At 33.4% G+C, this 15848-nt stretch overlaps 2 protein-coding genes across 2 annotated transcripts; both read left to right on the forward strand.

Moving 5' to 3' along the window:
• Positions 1 to 4083: 4083 nt before the first annotated feature.
• Positions 4084 to 5028, forward strand: LOC142847128 (olfactory receptor 8G50-like). Its single transcript, XM_075967857.1, has one exon. It carries the CDS (start codon positions 4084 to 4086, stop codon positions 5026 to 5028), a length of 945 nt encoding a protein of 314 aa, XP_075823972.1.
• An 8559-nt stretch (positions 5029 to 13587) lies between these two features.
• Positions 13588 to 14535, forward strand: LOC142847129 (olfactory receptor 8G50-like). The gene has a single exon (XM_075967858.1). The coding sequence runs from the start codon at positions 13591 to 13593 to the stop codon at positions 14533 to 14535; it is 945 nt and encodes a 314-aa protein (XP_075823973.1). The 5' UTR covers positions 13588 to 13590.
• The last annotated feature ends 1313 nt before the right edge of the window (positions 14536 to 15848 follow it).

Genomic DNA, 15848 nt, shown 5'->3' on the forward strand with positions numbered 1-15848 from the left:
TTACTAAGTCTATACTTTAAACAGAACTACCACAGGACTATATTACACAAGTGAGAAACACTGGGGAATATATATAAATTTTGGATGTTGATTTCTCCAGAGACAATACTTGAGGGATGAGAGTCCAGAGGGAGATGATTCTCACTACTCTTTTTCTAACATATCTCTTGATGTCTATACCTGCATGTAAAATGTTTATACCCTTGTAGAACAAGTGACTTTCTGATTGTACTTTAAGGAACATTGGTTCAAGAGATAATTCTGTGTAATCTATCTCTCACATGTTCAAAGCTATTCCTCCTTCTACTGTAAGGGAAAGGAAAAGCTCCTAACATCTAGCTGTCTGGGAAGAAGAAGTGGTATGTCCTAATAGAAGTCCTTAGCTTATAAAAATTTGTTCTACATTCTGTTGTTATCAGACATGTGTTACTTTTTGCCTGTCAAGATCCATTTACATTTTAAGATTCTCACTTTCTTTTTAAAATTAAACTAATAACACAGGTTTATTATTATTCATTTCAATTTAAAATTGTTTCTGAAATTTCATATGTGACAACTCTGTATTTAGATCATTTGAAATGTTTCTTCTCTCCTTTGCAACTTCTCATGCTCTGTCCCAACAACTCCCAAATTACTAACTTATTCAATAGTTATTGCTATAAACATATACATTGTATATGTCACAACAGGTATACACATACACACAAACAAACCTGAGGATTCCATTGAGAGGATGTTTTTAGGACTAACCAGTTGGGATTGAATAACTGTCATTATTTGAGTTAGAGTGTCCCCAATATGCTTATATATTTAAATATTTGGATACAGGTTGATAAACTTCTTAGAGAAGTTTAGAAATTGTTACATTTTTGTAAGAGATGTAGCCTTCATGGAGTACCCATGTCACTGGGGATATGTTTTGAGGTTTCAAAAGCTCATTCTCTCTATAATTTTCTCTATATCCTGTCTGCAGCCAGGATGTATTTTTCTCAAATAGATTGACACTGGTTATATCAGTCAACCCAGGACAATCTTCATGTTCCAGAGTAGATGGTCAATGTATAACAGATTTCACAGGGTTTTTCTGTTTTGTTTTATTTATTTCGGTTTTGGGTGTGTGCTTTTATTTGGTTATAGTTTGGTGGTTTTATTTGGAGGTACATCATTTTATTTTCTTTATTTAGGGAAGTTTGCCATTGTATTGGGTTTTTGATTCTTTATTGAGAAAGAACTTAAAGTTGTGAATGTTATTTTATTGTAATGATTTTTTTTGTAAAAATTGTTAAATTATTGAAGAAAACACTAATCTTACCTTAACACCAACAAAAATATGTTAAATAGGATAAGGATATAAGAGTAAAGCATAAAGAAAAATTGCAACATATAACTGTGGCAAGTCTACTTAAGGTACTTTTCTGTAAAAGTCATGTCATTTGATATGGTCAAAAAGAAAGTTTTATTTCTTAATATTATCTAAAATACCTTTGCTGCTACCATGCCCTGAGTTAGAACTATCATCATTGTGCTGTGGTCCTTCAGGACCTTTCTTAAATACCATATTTAATCCTGTGTCTTATTTACCTATCTATTTCCTTCTAGTCTACAGAATCTTGAAGAGTAGATCTTCTATGGTCTTTATCTTTATATGCTGATGACCACAGAAAAAGGCTAACACTTTTAAATTTGTTTTAATATTTGTTTACATTAATAGTCCAATGTTATCTATCTACTCATAACAATATTAGCACATAAGTATTCATTACTATTTCTAAAAAAATTCATGGTAATTTCTTATTTACTATCATCCAAATTACTGATGTAATGCTGTTTGAAACAGAATTAAGTTGAAAATATACAAAGAAAAAATAAACCTATGACAGCATGTGTGTATATATATATATATATATATATATATATATATATATATATATATATATGCTTTGCATCTCAATTTATTGAAAATAAATACAAGACTTTATAATTAAATATTATGGTATTTTGTGTTATTCATATTTAAGATGCATTTGAGAATGGGAGCTTAAGAAAACTAATACAATACAGATATTGGGGAATGCTGCCATAAGCAGAAAGGCATATAAACATTAAGGTAACATGTAGTGGTATTTTATTTCTATTTTAAAAGATGAAGCTTGCCTGAAGAACAGAAAAGTAAAACAGCAACACTGCCCAGATTATAGACTAGTCAGCAATGACACATATCTTTAATTCCTGTAACAACACCAACTTTTCATAGAAACCAGGCGGTAGTGGTGCATGCTCTTAATCCAAGAGATAGAGAGGACTATAAAGTGGGAGGAGGCAGCTCCCATTCTCAGTCTCATTCTGAGGTTTTTTGAGGGCAGAATCATAATTTTCAGACAGAGATCTGGGTAACAGGTGGTTGCCTTGCTTTTCTTTTCATCAGTTAGATCCACAATATCTGTCTCTGAGTTTTTTTTTTTATTAATCAATCTTCAGTGACACAAACAGAGTTGAACAGAAGGTCATGGAATTTGCTAGAACTGGTATGTAGGGCAAGTACATTAAGTTGGTCAAAATTCACAAGAATAATTAGATCTGTCATAATTTAGCAACAGATGATGGGTCTTCTGCTCTTGACACTAATATTTCCTGGAGCATCTTTGCAAATGACAATAAACAATAAAACAAGCAAATGAACAGACTGAAAGATATAGATGGTCGTGTATCTTGGTGAGTTCTTTTTACTGTAGCAGAATACCAGAGTATGGTAAAATAGAGTGATAAGGACTATATTTATCTTTCATAATTTTCTGAAGATTGAGAAGCTAAAGACCAAAAGCCATATCTAGGAAGTTCATTTTGTGCAATGGTGATCGAGTAAAGCCTGAAGGAACAGAGGAGTTCAAATGAAAGATATAAAGAAAGGCACAAAGTCAGCCCCACATTAGCATCCCACTCCTGTGGTAACTAACTAGTTCTCATGACAGCCATATTCAGTTTGCAACATAACCTATTCTGGGTATAATTGTTCATCTTTTTCAATAGGCAATATTGAGTGTTAAATTTCCAACACTCCCAATTGGGAATACATCCAGTTACATTATGTGGTTCTCAGCCTTTTTAGTAGAGGTGTACTATTATCAATGAGGTCTTCTTTCAATAAAAGTAGTTAGGAAAATAAGAAATCTCAAGACACCATATAAATTACTGTTACAATGGATATGACTTAATCATATCAACCATTATAAAGGATTTCTCCATGATTTAGTATTGACCAAGAATGGTGACTGTTGTTATTTGTGGAAGATAAGCAATCTGAACTGCTAGGTCTATGAAAAACAAGTGTCAAACAAATAATTATTAGATATCTCACCTGAGATTGTTGGTGAGTTTCCTACAACATCATCAATTATTCTGAGATTTCTATTTTCTAGTATTACCCTAATATACTGGTAATTATATTTAATAACACTTTTTAACCAATCCTGATTTTCTATATGCTTAATTAAATTAACAGAGTAGTAGATGTTTTATCTTCTTGATTTCTAATCTACTGGCTTATTAGTTCATTTTTATTGGTCTGATTTCCCTAGTCAATTACCTAGAATTGTGGTAGAGAATCAGAAAGTCGTAGACAATGCCATTGTTTATAATTTTATTATGAAATTTCTAATTTCTTCATCAATAACTAATTTTATATCTATGGATCTCTTCTGGACCATGGTGTTTATATTACCATAAGTAAAATTTTTTAGTCAATAGAGAGATGAATAAATAAGACATGAGAAATTTTTGAAACCTTCAGTTCAGTGTGCCAGAATGGTTTGCATGTTTTAAGAAATGAGAACCAGTAGAAATAATTCTCATGGAAATATTCACAAGAATGCAAATATCTATATGATTATTTCTTCACATGTCTCATTTCTACAGGATTGAAAAATCTCTGATAGTTTCAATAGAAAAGAAGATGGAAGAAAATTTGAGATACCTAAAAATATTTGAATTCTGTTTCAAAATTCACTGATGGATAAGAGGATGGATACTCAAAATTTTTTCCTCTATATAAAGTTCCTCTATATAACAAAGAGTTCTCAAATGAAAATGGAAGAAGTAAATAATACAGCTGTGGCTGAATTCATCCTTTCTGGGTTAACAGAGAACCCAAACCTCCAGTTGCCTCTGTTCTTCATCTTCCTAGGAGTCTATTTGGTTACAGTTGTGGGAAATATGGGCATGGTCATCTTGATTCTGTTCAGTTCTCAACTGCACACACCCATGTATTATTTACTCAGCAGTCTGTCCTTTATTGACTGCTGTCAGTCCACTGTCATTACTCCCAAAATGCTGATGAACTTTGTGACAGAAAAGAATGTCATCCCATACCCAGAATGCATAGCTCAATTTTACTTCTTCGGTGCTTTTGCTGTTGCAGAATGCCACATGTTGGCTGCAATGGCATATGACCGCTATGTGGCTATTGCTAATCCTTTGCTTTACAATGTAACCATGTCCTATCAAGTCTGTTTGTGGATGATAGCTGGGGTATATGGTATGGGCTTAGTAAGTGCCACAACTCATACTGTCTTTCTGCTGAGAGTGATTTTCTGCAAGGCTAATATAATAAGGCATTACTTCTGTGATCTTTTTCCATTACTAGAGCTCTCTTGCTCCAGTACTTTTATCAATGAAATTCTTGCATTGTCCTTCAGTGCATTTCACATTATAGCGCCAACTGTGACCATCCTTAGCTCTTACATCTTCATCATTGTCAACATTCTCCGCATTCAATCCACTGGGGGCAGATCCAAGGCCTTCAGTACCTGCAGCTCTCACATTATGGCTGTTGCCATCTTCTTTGGTTCGACAGCTTTCATGTATCTTCAGCCATCATCAGTCAGCTCCCTGGGCCAAGGGAAATTGTCATCTGTGTTTTATACCATTGTTGTTCCCATGTTGAATCCCATGATCTACAGCCTGAGAAATAAAGATGTCAAAGTTGCGTTTAAAATGTTACTCAAAAAGTTGTTTCTTCTCAACAAAGACTAATTTTGTTTAGCAAGAATGCAGCATTTGGAATTTGGAAGAGGGAATCTCATAAACAGCAGTCAATAACACTATACGTGAGTTTCTTGTTAGCACATGATATATGGAAGAAATGTACCTGGGGAAGAAGTGAATTCTCATCTTCATACCCATGGAGAGCTGATACTCTCTGGCATAACCAAAGCTCCTTTCCAGATAGCAATTATATCATTACCTGAATAGTTCTCAAAGCTCTTTGCATGTTTTTCTTTTCGTATTTACATTCATGAATCCAACTCTCTTGAGCTTAGCCTTACCTACATTAAGATCGGAATAAATGAATTTATTCAGTATCCTTTTGTTGTCTTAATGTTTTGGCTGTCTTGATAAATTGCCAAATGATTTAAAAAGTAATTTTCTGAGTAGTATAAAATACATAATTGAAGCTGGCTGGTGATGGCACTTGCCTCTAATTCCAGAATTTATGAGGCAGAGGCAGACATAGAGCTATTTCCAGGTTGGACTCCAAAGCTACAGAGAAACTTGTTTCAAAAAGAAAATAATAATAATAAAAAAGTTAAGTAGTTGCAAATATCAATGGGTCATTCTGAGATTTGGCAATTTGGAAAGTATATAGGACTCTATTAGTGAGTATGTAAGCAAAGTACAGTTTCTGTCATATTTCTTCCAACAATATATTTACCTTATCCTAAACTAGAGAGGCAGTGATAAACAGGAACAGATGACTATGTACTTTTATCAGTACAACAATCTTCACGCTGTTGTTGACCCCTCATTTCCCCAAATAGGAAGAGGTATAGGTGCAATGAAATGAAGTAGTATCTGATCATCAAATGAGTTTCTCACAAGTGGTCACACAAAAATAGCACAAGCTGTCTTTATTTATGCTTTATAAACACACATGCATTTCTACACTAACAAATATTTTCTCACCTTACAACTTTAACCTTCAACATAAACAAATATGTCAAATATGTTTTCCCCAGCCTTTACGTCAATACATCTTCTAAAGCAAAACCAATGCTTACCATATTGTCAGCCTGGTGAAAATTCGAACCAGGCACATTCTATTTTTGCAAAAGTGGAAGGTGATAAAAATATGCAGATATTTTCATGAACAACAGTATCATTCAGAACATACCAAAGCATGTTTCAGAAATAGGGATGACGTGCCATCAGCGGTTGCATTTCTTCAACTGACCATTAACTTCATTGCTCCATCCTGTGAGCAGCAAATCCCACAAATCACTGCTTAAAATAAAAAAAAAAAAATAAATAAACCACACACAATTCTTTATACTGACAAATCTTTCCTTTAATTCTGGAAAAAATAACTGAAAGACACAAAACTGGAATGCATAGAAGATGCGTGTCTACAATTACAATATGCTTTCAAGCTAGTTTTTATGATGTTTCAAGGTTTTACAATTTATCCCAATAAGAAGTCCTGTGTGATGAGTCTACCTACTCCTCATCCTCATTTCAACATCACCCTAACCTTAATTGTATGAAAGTGTCTTATATTCATATCATTGGTGTTTAATCATAATGAGCATATGCTCATATACATATTTACTCTTCACATAATGACTTTGTTGGTATCTTATTTTCTAAGTTTTATTTTCCGGTTAATGTATTTATTTTATTTTTAAAAAAATTGTCGGTGAGATCTCTTATGCAAATATCTTATGGATTTTGTATAAAATTCTTTGCAGATTATTTAATTACTGTGGGTTTATTATTACCTCATTAGTATTCCTTTAAGCTTTAAAATATTTTTATTATTCTTTAAAAATTGCATTCAGTATTCTTTGATAATATTCACCACACATTTCCAACTCTCTTAAGGTTCATATCTTCCCTTCCATGCAGTACCATGTCTTTCTGTTGTTATTGTTTTACCATCATGGACAATGTTTTAATTTCAAACATTCTTGGATATGCTTTCTCCATCTGTATCATGATCAACTTGTATGGCAATTCTCTTTTAGAAAAAAATAAACGATATGCCTTTTTTCAGCCATTAAAGGTTGTCAATAACTTCTTTGAGGTAAACTTTGTGCTGAACTATCCTCTTATTGCTGAAAGTCTTTTTGGTTTTTCTTACACAGATCTTGTCCAGCCTTCACAATTCTTCTATGTCTTATAGGCTACTTTCATGTGTTACACTGTTATTGCAGTCAACCACTACTATGTTTCTACATGTTTCTTTGGTGATTCTTGAATCTTTTAACAGGGCTGTATTACAAATTTAGGTAATGTACAAATTAAGTTTTATATTTTTCATGTTTTTTTTGACAAATTTATATGTTCTCTCTCTCTACTATCTCTCTCACCCATCTTATCTCCATGTTACCCTATTACACTCCAAGTCTCTTCCCCACATTATGACTACTGTTTCTAACCCATTTATTTTAATTAGGTTATCAGTGTCATAAATTTAGAACTATCCAATGGAGTTCATGGGGTTTATTAGTAAGTACACAGCTAAAGAAAACGTCTGCCCTATTTTAGAATATATGAGTAGCCTGATGATCAGCGGAAGGCGAAGAGCCAGGTGTCTTCCTACCCTACCATAATCTGATAGGAACTATTTATAGGCTTAGCCATATGTGGTCCATTAAGGCAGCCACTGCTGTTGTGATATCATAGTTTTATTGAATCATTACAACAGAAGAGTTTTTCTCAGATCTTCCTCTTTGTTTTGGCTCTTATTTTCTTTCTGGCCCTTCATATTTGATGTTTAGAATATTTGTACGTTTTCTCATTTCTTAAAGTTCATAACACTGAATGCCTACATAAAGAACTTAAAATATAATATGCTACTCAGTAAACAGAACATGTGAACGTTCTAGAAGAAAAAGAAACAAATTCCCCCAGGAGAACTAGATGGCAGTAAATAATCAAATTGGAGTTGAAATCAACACAATAAGAAACAAAGAAAGCAATACAAAGAATTAATGAGACAAAGAGTTGATTCTTAGAGAAAATCAAGAAAATAGATAACGATTTATCTAAACTAACCAAAAGGCAAAGAGAAAATATCCAAATTACCGAAATCAGAAACAGAAAGTGGGAAATAACAGAGAGTTTGGTGTCTGGAGAAAAAAAGGTTATAAATCATATAAATACACTACTCTAGTATGAAATTCTAAAAATATAACTTAAAAATAAATAATAGAAAAAAATTCAGAAGGAATGCAAGGTAATCTACTGTCTCCAATATTTTCAAAGTATTTTTTTAGATGTTAGGTGGACCAATTATGTACAAGAAGGAAAAAATAATAAAAATTATTTTTCTTTACAGATGATATCATTATATATTTTATTTTCTGTCTGGTTGTCCACATTAAAATTCTAGGCTAACAGAATTAAAGTGATGAGATAGAAAATTGTTCTGTACATTATCTTAAGTGAAAATTCTTTCCTTGTGAATATGGTTTGTATTTTGTTTTAAAAATATTTTTTGATTCAGTGGGAGAGAAAGTTATGAAGAAGACACGAGATGTTCTGGAATATTAAGCCATAGGGTGTTAGTGACTGGGTAGAATCAATAATCACTCTGAATGCTTAGGTAAAAATTACATAAATGTCGATGTGATGGTTTCTTACCACTGCTTATCTCTTCCAGAATGTAAATTCTCTAAAAAAAGAACTCCAGTTTCTGTTTAGGGATGGCACTATTATTGATATTTTCCTGGCTCTTTTTAGACATTGCTCATTTATGCTAACCAATCCTTAAATACATTTATGCACTTTGATTTAGTTGTCTTAATATTTTATGTATCTTGTCTTCTTTATTAATTGTATTAACAAATCTCACAGCATTAGTCTGAATTGACTGATATAAGAATTTAGGACACACACATTTATATCCTATTCTTTCTAAGTATGCATAACTATATTAGGTAACATGGAGTGAGCTATATGATAGTCCTTACCAACCTTGATTAAGAACATTTTGAAGGGCAAAGAAAAGAGTAAAGAGGCCTGAGTGCACTGTTAATGTTTAATAGATATTTAGATTTTGATTGTCAACCAAAAATTCTAAGACAACTGAACTGAAGTGATGAGACAGACAATTGTTCTATTTGTTATCTTCAGTGGAAATTCTCTCCTCATGGAAATTTTTATATTTTACACACTTTTTTTTAATCTAGAAAAGAGTATACTTAATGACTTTTACTCTTCATTTACAATTAATTTTTTATTGTTCTTCTTGAAAATGTGAAGGAATGAACTCACCATATTCCTCTTGGGATGTTTTTTTCTTGTAAAGATCAAGTAACTATTGGTAGCCTTGGTGGCATCTGCCTTAACTGGCACCAGAGTCCACATGTCTGCTCCTAGTTTTTCATTATTACTATTGTTTGCCACTTTTTGTATATAATTTAAAATATCTATCTAAATTATTTTTAACTTGGGTGGACAGAAAGCTGATTTTATTAAATTCTTGGGTAAATTTTCTAAATAAAATGTTTTACAACTTCCTCATACAATGTAAGAACATTTGGTAGATGTCAATGAGAATTTCAAAGTTCAAATCCTTTTGGTTCCTTTTCCCATTCTTTATTGTTTTTTTTTTCTTTTGAGGAAACTATTTTATGAAAGACCTGAATACACACACACACACACACACACACACACACACACACACACACACACACAAATACACATTAGTGTTTCTTGTATACTCTTGCTAAGTCTATACTTTAAACAGAACTACTCTAAACTGGACTACATTAAGAAGTGAGAACCTCTGGGGAATATATATTAATTCTGGTTGTTGATTTCTCCAGAGATACAATTTGAGTGTTGAGACTCTAGAGGGGATATTTTTCACTATTCTTTTCCTAACTAATCTCTTGTTGTCTATACCTGCATATAAAATGTTTATACCAGTCAATCCTTATAGAACAAGTGACTTTGTGATCCTGCTTTAAGGAACACTATTGGATCAACAGGTAATTATGTGTAAACTGTCTATCACATGTTCAAAATTATTTTTACTTCTAGTGTAAAGGAAAAGAAAAGCACCAAACATCTTGCTCTCTGGGATAAAGAAGAGGTATGTCCAGATACAAGTCCTTAGCTTGTAAAAAATCTTAGACACTACTTTGTGTGACTTTTTACCTGTCAAGATCCATATTAATTCCAAGATCTGCACTTCCATTTTAAAATGTGACTGATAACAGTGTTTTGTTAATATCTGTTTCAATTTAAAATTGTTTTGGGAACTTCATATATGAAAACTTTGTATTTATAAGGTTTTGAACATTTCCTTTCTCCTTTGCTACTTCTCCAGTTGTCTCCCAACTACTCTCAAATTACTGACTTCTTTAAAAGTTATTGCTACATATATACACACATGTATCATATATGTCATACATATATTGTGTGTGTATATAATATACACATAAAACATGAGGAACCCATTGAGTGTTGCTCAGATGTGTATGATTTTAGGAATAACTAGTTGGGATTGAATAGTTCTCATTATTTGAGTTAGAATAGCCTCAATAAGCCCATATATTTTAATATTATGATACATGTTGGTAAGTTATTTAGAAAAGATTTGTTAAAATTTATTGAATAGACCCACAAAGACAGTTTTTGTATGTACTCACTCATAAGTGGTTTTTAAGCATAAAACAAAGAAAACCAGCCTACAAATCACAATCACAGAGAACTAGACAAGAATGAAGACCCTAAGAGAGCCATTCATAGATCAAATCTACATGGGAAATAGAAAAAGACAAGATCATATGAGTAAATTGAGAGCATGGGGACCTTGGGAGAGGGATGAAGGGGAGGAGAGAGAAAAGGAGTGGAGCAGAAAAGAATGTATAGCTCAAGAAAAATCAATAAAAAAGAAATGATAAAAATATTGAATAAAATACTAATCTCATCTTTAACACCAACAAAAATATGTTAAAGAGGATACGTCTACAAGAATAAAGCTTAAAGAAATATTGCAACTTATAACTGAGGGAATGCTCAATGTATCTTTCTTTAAAAATTATGTCACATGAAACTGGTCCAAAAAAAGAAAGAAAAAGTTTTATTTCTTAATATTCTATAAAATACCTATGTCAATATCATCTGCTGAATAAGAACAATCATCATTTTGGTGCAGTCCTTCAGGACACTTCTAAATACCATAATTAATTCTGTGTCTTGTTTGGCTACCTATGCCCTTTTAGTCTACAGAATCTTGAAGAGCAGATCATCTTTTCCCTTAACTATGTATCCGGATAGTCACAGGAAACAATACTTAACACTTTTAAATTTGCTTCAATATTTTCCCATGTTAATATCCTAACTCACATATCTACTCAATCCAGTATCAGCTCATAAGTATTGATACTATTTATAATAAATTCCCTGGCAATTTCTAATTTGCTATAATCTAAATTATTGATATAATGCTGCTTCAAGGCGGAATTAAGATGCACAATTAAGAAGTATAAACCTATGAACACATATATGTTAAATGTATGTGGTTCTTTGCATCTCAGTTTAGTGGTAAGAAAACACAATTGTCTGTCATTAAACGTTTTTGCTGTTTGATTATGATTTATTCATATTTAAGATGCATTTCAGAATGGGAGCTTAAGACAACTGATACAAATCCAGTACTGAGGAGTTCTCCACCAAGGACAAAGACATGCTAACATTAAAGTAACACAAGTAGAGCTGAAGAGTAGGCAGTGGAATTAAGTGTGCTTGCAAGAACTGGGATGCAGGGAAAGTTAGATAAAGTAGGTCAAAAGTCCTCAAGAATGGTTAGATCTACCATGATTAAGAAACAGATGATTGTACTTTTGTGATGGAGACTAATATTTACTGGAGTATCTTTGCAAAGGACAATAAACAGTAAAAGAAGCCAATGAACAGACCCAAAGATATAGAAGGTTATATGTCTCGGTATATTCTTTTACTGTAATAGACTACTAGAGGAAGGTAATGCATGGTGAACTAAACTGTATTTATCTTGTAAAGAATTTCTGAAGGTTGATAAGCTGAAGACCAAAAGATTACATCAAGCTAAGTTGCTTTTCTGGAATGGTGATACAATAAAGGCCTAGGGACTAGAGGAGTTCAAATGAAAGTTATAAAGAAAGGACCAAAGTCAACCCCATGTTAGAATCCTTTCATGTAGTAATTAACCATTTCTGAAGACAGCATCAGAGTGAAGCATAACCTATTCTTGCTGTAAAGGTTCATCTTTTTTAGTAGGCAGTATTGGGTGTTAAATTTCCAACACTCCCAATTTGGAAGACAAATTCTGTCATATAATGTGGATCTCAGTGTTTATAGTAGAGGTGTACTATAGTAGAGAAAAGCATTAAAGGATTGTTAATAACTTCTTTCAATAAAATTACATATAAATAAGAAATCTCATATTACCATATAAGCAACAGCTTCAAATAAATATAAGTTAACAATATCAACCCATATAATTATGAAGCTATTCCTTATGGTTTAGAATGAGTCAGAATTAGGACAGCTATCGCTGTGAATGTTAAGCAATAACAAATTCCAGGTCTAAGAAAAACAAGGGTTAAGCAAAGAATTACAATGAGGACTACTGAGAACTCAAGAACAATGGCAATGGGTTTTTGATTCTACTGCAAGTATTGGCTTTGGGGGAGCCTAGGCAGTTTGGATGCTCACCTTACTAGACCTGGATGGAGGTAGGTGGTCCTTGGACTTCCCACAGGTCAGGGAACCCTGATTGCTCTTCCAGCTGATGAGGGAGGGGGACTTGATTGGGGGAGGGGGAGGTAAATGGGAGGCAGTGGCGGGGAGGAGGCAGAAATCTTTAATAAATAAATTTTAAAAAAACAAGCAAAGAATTATAATATATCTCACTTGAGTTTGTTGGTGAGTTTCTTCCATCTTCAATTATTCTGTGATTTCTGTTTCCTAACATTTCCCTGATATACTGGTAATTATACTTAATCGACCTCTTTAACCAATTCCTTATTTTCTATGTGCTTGATATATTTACACACTAGAAGATGTTTTATTTTCTTGATTTCTAATCTACAGACTTTTTTAGTATATTGGGGGGAGTTTCATTTCCTTAGCCAATTATCTAGAATGGTGGTATAGAAATTTTAGTATAAATTAAACCAATTTTAATTTTTTGACAAATAACTATAGAAATTTCTATGGATCTCTTGTGGATAATGTGTTTATATTACCATAAGTAAAATTTTTCATCAAAAGAGAGGTACTATAAATAATACCTGAGAAATTTTCAAAACCTTCAATTAAGTGTGCTAGAATGGATTACATGTGGTAGGAAAATAGTACCAGTAAAAATAATTCTTGTAGCAATACTCACAAGTACGGAAAGATCTATATGATTATTTCTATGCATGTCTCATTTCCACAGGGTTGAAAAATCTGTTTAGATAGAAAAGAAGATGGAAGATGATTTGAGATACCTGAAAATGTCTGTACTCTGTTTCAAAATAAATTGAGCGATAAAATAATGGATGCTCAAAGTATGCTTCTATGGAAAGCTTTCTTCTCACATAGAGTTTCCAAAAGAGAATGGAAGAAGTAAATAATACAGCTGTGGCTGAATTTATCCTTTCTGGATTAACTGAGAACCCAAAGCTACAGGTGCCCCTATTCCTCATCTTTCTAGGAGTCTATCTGGTTACAGTTGTGGGAAACCTGGGCATGATCATCTTGATTTTGTTCAGTTCTCAACTGCACACACCCATGTATTATTTACTCAGCAGTCTGTCCTTTATTGACTGCTGTCAGTCCACTGTAATTATGCCCAAAATGCTGTTGACCTTTGTGACAGAAAAGAATGTCATCCCGTACTCAGAATGCATAACTCAATTTTACTTCTTCTGTGTTTTTGTTGTTGCAGAATGCCACATGTTGGCTGCGATGGCATATGACCGCTATGTGGCTATCGCTAATCCTTTGCTTTACAATGTAACCATGTCCTATCAAGTCTGTTTGAGGATGATAGCTGGGGTATATGGTATGGGCTTAGTAAGTGCCACAGCTCACACTGTCTTTCTGCTGAGAGTGATTTTCTGTAAGACTGCTATAATAAACCATTTCTTCTGTGATCTTTTCCCATTACTGGAGCTCTCTTGCTCTAGTATTTTTATCAATGAAGTACTTGCACTGTCCTTCAGTGCATTTAACATTATAGCACCAACTCTGACCATCCTTAGTTCTTACATCTTCATCATTGTCAACATTCTCCGCATTCAATCCACTGGGGGCAGATCCAAGGCCTTCAGTACCTGCAGCTCTCACATCATGGCTGTTTCTATTTTCTTTGGTTCGACAGCTTTCATGTACCTTCAGCCATCATCAGCCAGCTCCCTGGGCCAAGGGAAATTGTCATCTGTGTTTTACACCATTGTTGTGCCTATGTTGAATCCCATGATCTACAGCCTGAGAAATAAAGATGTCAATGTTTCCTTTAAAAAGTTACTAAAAAAGGTGTTTCCTCTGAACAAAGACTAATTTTTTATAGAAATATATTGCAGTGTTTAGTATTTGGAGGAGGGAATTCTGTAAGCCGCAGTTGATAACACTACACGTTGGGTTATTGCTAATAAATGATTATTTGGAAAAAATGTACCAAAGGTAGAAGTGTTTTCTCACTTTCATAGCCATGGAGAACTGCTACTCTTTGGCATAACCAGAGAACCTTCGCAGATAGCAATTATATCATCGCCTGAACAACTCTCAAAGCCCTTTATGTGTTTTTTTTCATATTTATATATATGAACCGAACTCTGTTTCAGCCAGCCTCACATACATTTAATTCGGAATAAATGAATGTATTCAGTATCCTTTTGTTGTTTTACTGTTTTGGCTGTCTTGATAAATTGACAAATGATTTAAAAAGTAATTTTCTGAGTTATATAAAATATGTAATTGAAGCCAGTCAATGATGTCACTCACCTTTAATCCCAGAACTCCAGAGGCCGAGGCAGGCAGAGCTCTATGAGTTCAAGGCCAGCCTGGTCTACAAGAGCTACTTCCTGGACAGACTCCAAAGCTACAGAGAAACCTGCCATATATATAAAGTAATTTTAAAAATTAAGTAGCTGCAAAATTCAATGTGTAATTCTGAAATTTGGATATTTGGAAAGTATCTGTATATACGCAAATGGCACTTTCTGTCATATTCCCCCGCACAAGGTATTTACCTTATCCTAAGCTAGAGTGGCAATGATAAACTCTAAGAGATGACAATATACTTTATGGTTATCAGGGTAACATTTTTTACACTGTTGTTGACCCCTCAGTTCCTTATATGCCTCAACCCCTACACAGCCTTGGTTTAGGTCCCAAGATGTGAAGAGTTATCAGTGCAATAAAAGGAAGTAGTATCTGATCATCAAGTGAGTTTCTCACAAGTGGCCACCCCAAGATGGCTCAAGCTGTCTTTATTTTTTGCTTTATAAACACGCATGTAGTTCTACACTAACAAATGTTAATCTTTAATCTTCAGCATAAACAATATGTCAACGATGTTTTCCCCAACCTTTACATCAAGACATCTTCTAAAGCAAAAGCAATGCTTACCATGTTGTCAACCTTGCCAAATATCGAACCAGGTACATTCTGCTTTTACAAAACCGGAAGGTGATAAACACATAGACACATTTTAATGAACAAAAGTATCCTTCATAACTTACCAAAGCATATTACAAAAATAGGGATGATGAGCCATTAGCTGTTGGCACACTTTTAGTCTGCATTTCTTCAACTGATCATTAACTTCATTGAGCCATACTGTCAGCAGCGAAACCCATAAATAACTGCCT

The sequence above is a fragment of the Microtus pennsylvanicus genome, chromosome 3 (assembly GCF_037038515.1).
Source record: "Microtus pennsylvanicus isolate mMicPen1 chromosome 3, mMicPen1.hap1, whole genome shotgun sequence".
Classification (NCBI taxonomy): domain Eukaryota; kingdom Metazoa; phylum Chordata; class Mammalia; order Rodentia; family Cricetidae; genus Microtus; species Microtus pennsylvanicus.

Excerpts from the sequence above, each read along its gene's own strand:
- LOC142847128 (XM_075967857.1), top strand. The coding sequence starts at position 4,084 with ATGGAAGAAGTAAATAATACAGCTGTGGCTGAATTCATCCTTTCTGGG.
- LOC142847129 (XM_075967858.1), top strand. The coding sequence starts at position 13,591 with ATGGAAGAAGTAAATAATACAGCTGTGGCTGAATTTATCCTTTCTGGA.